This window comes from Corvus brachyrhynchos, unplaced genomic scaffold, assembly GCF_000691975.1.
Source record: "Corvus brachyrhynchos isolate BGI_N302 unplaced genomic scaffold, ASM69197v1 scaffold66, whole genome shotgun sequence".
NCBI lineage: Eukaryota > Metazoa > Chordata > Aves > Passeriformes > Corvidae > Corvus > Corvus brachyrhynchos.
Genome location: NW_008238440.1, coordinates 265,825 through 270,987, shown reverse-complemented (window position 1 = coordinate 270,987; position 5,163 = coordinate 265,825). Strand labels below are relative to the sequence as shown.

Genomic DNA, 5,163 nt, shown 5'->3' with positions numbered 1-5,163 from the left:
ATTTTAGTTGACAAATTTTATTCAAAAGTGGCACTAAGGGAATTCAATGTCAGAGCCTAAAACTAGAACTGCAAAGAATTTAAATATGGGCTAAATCCCTGAAAGAGACTTTAAAACTTTCCATAAAAGCTGCTAAGGAAACATTAGCCAGAATCTGCATCTGTCAGCTATGAGTTTCAGTATTTCCAGATGCCACAGGAAAGGTGCATAATTACAAGAACTGTTAACCTTTGCCTGTGAGGGTGGAAATGTACTGGAGCTAAACCCCTGCCAGGTCCCCAGGTCACTCTCCTTCCAGCCTCAGGAGTCTGAGCCCTTCTCCCAGAACGTCTGCCTGCCACCCTCCTATTTCTGTACTCACCTCTCGACACATTCCAGCTGCCCACCTCCCTCTGTACCAACCCACCCCAGGCCTCCCTGTGCTGCAAGGAGCCAAAACACCCATGGCAGCAGCTGCCTGGTGTGTAAAAGGCAGGGGCAGAAGGGATGGAAAAGGGGGATAACGTGCCCTTTTGGAGATCTGCTCCAAGATTCAACATTTTCCCCATGGTCAGATGGAGGTGTATGGTTTCCTCTTGGAGTGGAGATTTGGAGGGCAGAGGATGTAATGTCAGTATACTCCTCCTCCTTGCTTATAATTAGTGCACCCAGAGCACACGTTTCTAGAGCCAGGCAGGGAAGCTGGTGGACAAGGACTGACTCAGGGTGTATCAACCACACAGCTGGGAAGAACAAGAGAAGCAATGACAACAGAGCAGCTCAAGGTTTGTTCACTGTCTGACTTGGTGCTGACAAAGCCCAAGAGACGCCTCACTCCAAAGCAGGATGTTAGCTCCAAGTAGCCAGGCTCAACGCTTTTTCCAAGAGCAGACAGGCAGTGATGCAGAGCCGCCACGAGACAGCCTGCAGCCAGCTGGAACTGCACGCTGAGACACGGGCTCAGCACAGGACGCAGCACCTTATCAGCAGCCACCGGGAAGGCGAATGCCAAGACTCCAGCTAATACATCAACGTAAGGAAAAATTAACTCATATCCTCACAGCAGGGCACGTTTCCCTCTTCACCCTCTGGAACCAAACAGCTGGACTTCAGCTCAGCTCAGGAGCTGAAGGACAGGAAGCCACGGAGGCAAGGCCTGGAGGAGATAACCCCGCAGTGGGGGATAAAGGGCACCTTGCTTAACGCTCTGCTTCTGGCACGTAACTCCTGACAAGGCCTTGGGCAAACATCATTATCCAAGATTACAGGTGAGGAAACCCGCCTTTGGCCACTGAGGGATCCAAGGATGAGCCGTGGAGCAGCAGCTCTGCCCAGGCAGAGCTGATACCTGTGTGCAGATGCTCCTTCATCTGCCCCCACACCAACACAAGCTCTCCTAGGCAGCTGGGGGTCAGCCACTATTTGCTAACACTTATCAGGGAAGGATTTAAGTCTTAAAAGGCTTGAATAGACCTTACCTAAGACTTTTACTGCTGAATTCGTGTCTGTGAGGAGCTCCCCTGAATACTGTGTCAGTACACTCACACCAGGCCAGCCCTGCTCCCTGCTCCAGCACAGGTCTCATGCATTTCACTCCCAAAATCACACAGCTTTGGGGTGGAAGGTGCCTTAAAGACCATCTCGTTCCACCCCCTGCCATGGCCAGGGACACCTTCCAATATCCCAGCCCCATCCAACCTGGCCAAGGTAACTTCCAGGGATGGGGCAGCCACAGCTTCTCTGAGCAGCCTGTGCCAGAGCCTCAACACTGTCTTGAGTAAAGACTTTCTTCCTAAAAAGTGGCCAGAATCAGACTATTTAAATGGCTTCCAAAGCAGTGCTGTACAACTGGCACCAAGGAGTTCTGTGTTTACCTCAATGATAATAATCAAACCTCCACAGCTTGCAGGGGGAAATGCGGTTATATGGTCCAAGCAACAGCATTTCTCTTGGAAAATTACTTCAGTTTTAAGGTATCTTATTACCCAGGAAACATCCCTGCTGCATTTGTAGAGAGGCTCTGAGAACTGGGCTCCTTGCAGCAGAGCTAGAGTTCCTTCTCTGAGTTCTGGCTGGGCTCACTTGTATGGCTGCTGCAGTTTGCCCCTAGAAACTTCCACCCGGGATTTCTATCCACCAATCCCATCCATCAGCGGTTGGGTGTTTTCTGGAATGTTTCTCCTGAGGGGTTTGTGAACCCAACGGCTGCCTCTGGTGCTGCACAACTTAACTGGGTTAATCCTGACAGAATTCCCTCCTGAGCAGCATGGCTGGAGGCTGGAGCAACACACAGGAAGGGCTGCTGGGAGAAAGAGAAGGAAGGCTTCTCCTTATCCAGCCAACAGAGGTGAATCCTACCCGTGCCAACCTGTGTTTATTATTTTAAGCTCATACTTTGCTCATGACACAACCAGCTCTGAAGGGAGACAACTTCACGCAGAGCAGCTTTAGCTCACTCTGCCTGACTCGTGGGTCCGTTTTTAAGGGTTCTCACCAGCCCAGCTCAGTGAGAGTCGGGGGCTGACCACAGATCTGGAGCTGGCTTTACCTTTGAACGCCTCCGTGGCCCCCGGCGCGTGGTTCTTGTCCGGGTGGAACTTCAGCGCCAGTTTCCTGTAGGCCTTTTTCAGATCCTCATCGGAAGCTTCTCTGTTCACTCCCAGAATTTCATAGTAATCTTTGCACTGCTTTACCCTGCCAAGGGAGAGGGGAGAAAACAGGGACACTGAGTTCCAGGAAGGAAAACCTCTTTGTCCTGAATGCTCGTCAGCTCTGAGACTCCTCACGCAGCATGGTTCCGATGGATGCTGCTCAGGGATCCCTGGATTACTCAGCCCTCGCTGCTCAGAGGGTGACCCAGTTGTTTTCACCGACTCACTCCGGCTGTGCCGGCATGACCAGCACGGAACAGGCCGGGCCAGTGGGGGTGGAGGGGCCTCTCCTCAGACCCACACAGGAATGCGATTGGCAAACAAACTTCACACTCATTGTGCTCACGTTTTGGAGGCTGTTTGGGAAGGACTACAGGACCTGAAGGATATTGGCCTTCACCCTCCCCCACTTTCTCCTCAGCTAATTCCCAGATCTAAAACCTGCATCAGCTGAATTCCAGAGGAGGAAGGAGGGAGCTGCCCGGAGCGTGCAGCCCAGTTCTTCCTGGGCACACTCACAGCCCAGCCAAGGCTTCTGCTTCTCACGTGGTGAGCCAGAATCCAGCAGGCTGGGATTTTGGAGAAGTGGATGACATAACAAACATTCCTGCAAATCCCCTTGGAGCGGTTCTTGTGCAATTCATGCCGTGCCCATAACCTTAAACAAAGTTTACCAAGTGACTGCACCTGCAGTTCAGTGCTTCAGCTTCCAGGATGGGCAAATGGGAGAAAGGCGTAAGGGGAAGCTTGAAACAGGGTTTGGAAAATGAACAGACCCAGCCAAGCTGCCTACCAGGGCTGCTGGAGCTATAAATGCTCCTGGGCATGTTCTTAACGCTATTCCATATGGTTCAAAGCTGAAATCTTTAAAATACTGTGAAAAGCAGAAGGGTACCACGTGATAAAGTCAAACAAATGCCCACTGCGCACAAACCTCTTCACTGCATCCAGCTGGTCCTGAGTGTAGCCCTTGGGGGCCTCCCCTCCAGCCTCTCCGTTGGCCGACGGGAAATCTCCGCTCATTTTCCTGAACTGAGGGTTTGTAGACTCCCTGGATTGGGACTGGCCATTGGCCGACTGCTCGTTCTTGTTGAGTGACTCGAGCAGAACTGAAACGAGACAAACAGAAACATAGAGAAGAAAGCACCAAGCTCAACCTGCCCTTCCAGCTCTCCCATGAAGAGACCCCTCTTCACCTCTGCCACCGTTCCAAGACCCCCCCATCCTTCCTCAGGAAGACCCTCCCCTTTCCTGCTGCTTCTCACCCAGGTGTGAGGGCTACTCCTGCAGATGTTCTGCTTCTCCCAACACACGTAACCTCCATAAAAATCCCAGGACCACCCAGACAGACAGTCACAGCAGAGCCACAGCAGATCAGCAAAGCAGTGCGTGTCCTTGTCCTTTTTTCCCTTCCATCTCTCCTGGACAGCAAAGCATGTCCAAATTTGTCCTCTAACAAACAACATTTGTCCTCCTCAAACAACATTATAAAGTGTATTATTCTTTATTTCCTGCCTTTGAGAGCCTACAGTGCTGGGGAAGTGATGATGCCACATCTTTAGAGAGCTTAGAAAAATAATTCTGTGGGCTGCCAATCCCACAGGGACACTCCCCTTTTGGGGACAGAACTGCAGCGCTGATGGCTGCCAGCTCCTCACACGAGTCACACGGGCACTTTGTTCTCCTGTCTCTACCTACGGATTCGGAGCAGCTGTGAGAACCATCTTCCCTCTCAATTGCTGATGTGGATAAATTCACTTTCCCTTTTCTTTTCCTCCTTGCAAGGCTCAGGCACTGTCTTCCATCCTCTCCAGCCAAGAGGGGACGAACATGCAGGCCTAGTTTAACCACACAGGTGACACAATGCAGGGAGACTCCAAGCATCTTTCCATCGTGCGTTTCCCTGGCAGCTGGATAGCACCATCTTTTAAAACTGTTTTTCAAACCAAGCATCAGACTGATTTCTTCACCCCCATTAAAAAGAACAGGCACACACACTACAGTGAAACCCAGCCAAGGGTATTTACACAGGCCCCAGTATCCTGAGCTTGCAGTCCTTTATCCAGACCCTAGCACTGGGAAGGACGTTCCACCTCCTCCCACGGATTGCACATTGCAGACCTTGCACTCTGGGGGCATCATCTTCTTTAGGCAAGTGCAAACAAAACTTGCAGGCCAAGAGATGAGCCAAGATATCCTATCTGGCCCCAGAGCTTGGAAGGGCAAGAAAAATCCACTCGGTTATCCAAAAGCCAATACAGGATGAAGGATAAAAAGGACAGTGGGCTAAGGAGCAGTAACTCACTGAATGAGCTTTTGGGCTTGGGGGCTTCACAAATTTAAAAAAATTTGTTTTACAAAAATAAATCCTTCCCTCCCTCATATTCACAACACTCCAGTGCTCACTGAATTCTAGTCTTGGGTTTTGCTCCTTCCAAACCTGGAGCAATCTGCCAGGTGATTTTAAATTTCACCTCATGAGGCTATTCCCCCACCTACCCCCCTTCCTGCTGCTTTGGGCTTATTTCCCTAC

The 5,163-nt window shown here is 50.8% G+C and overlaps 1 protein-coding gene across 1 annotated transcript in view; it reads right to left on the bottom strand.

Annotated features, from left to right (window-relative positions):
- DNAJB12 (DnaJ heat shock protein family (Hsp40) member B12) overlaps window positions 1–5,152 on the bottom strand; it is a 14,785-nt gene extending 9,633 nt beyond the window's left edge. Inside the window, exons 1-2 of the mRNA XM_017736587.1 lie at window positions 3,565–5,152; window positions 2,528–2,673 (exon numbers count right to left, since the gene is read on the bottom strand). Of these exons, the coding sequence (XP_017592076.1) occupies window positions 2,528–2,673; window positions 3,565–3,653 (235 nt within the window). The 5' untranslated portion in view covers window positions 3,654–5,152. The remainder of the gene's footprint in view (window positions 1–2,527; window positions 2,674–3,564) is intronic.
- Between the last annotated feature and the right edge of the window lie 11 nt (window positions 5,153–5,163).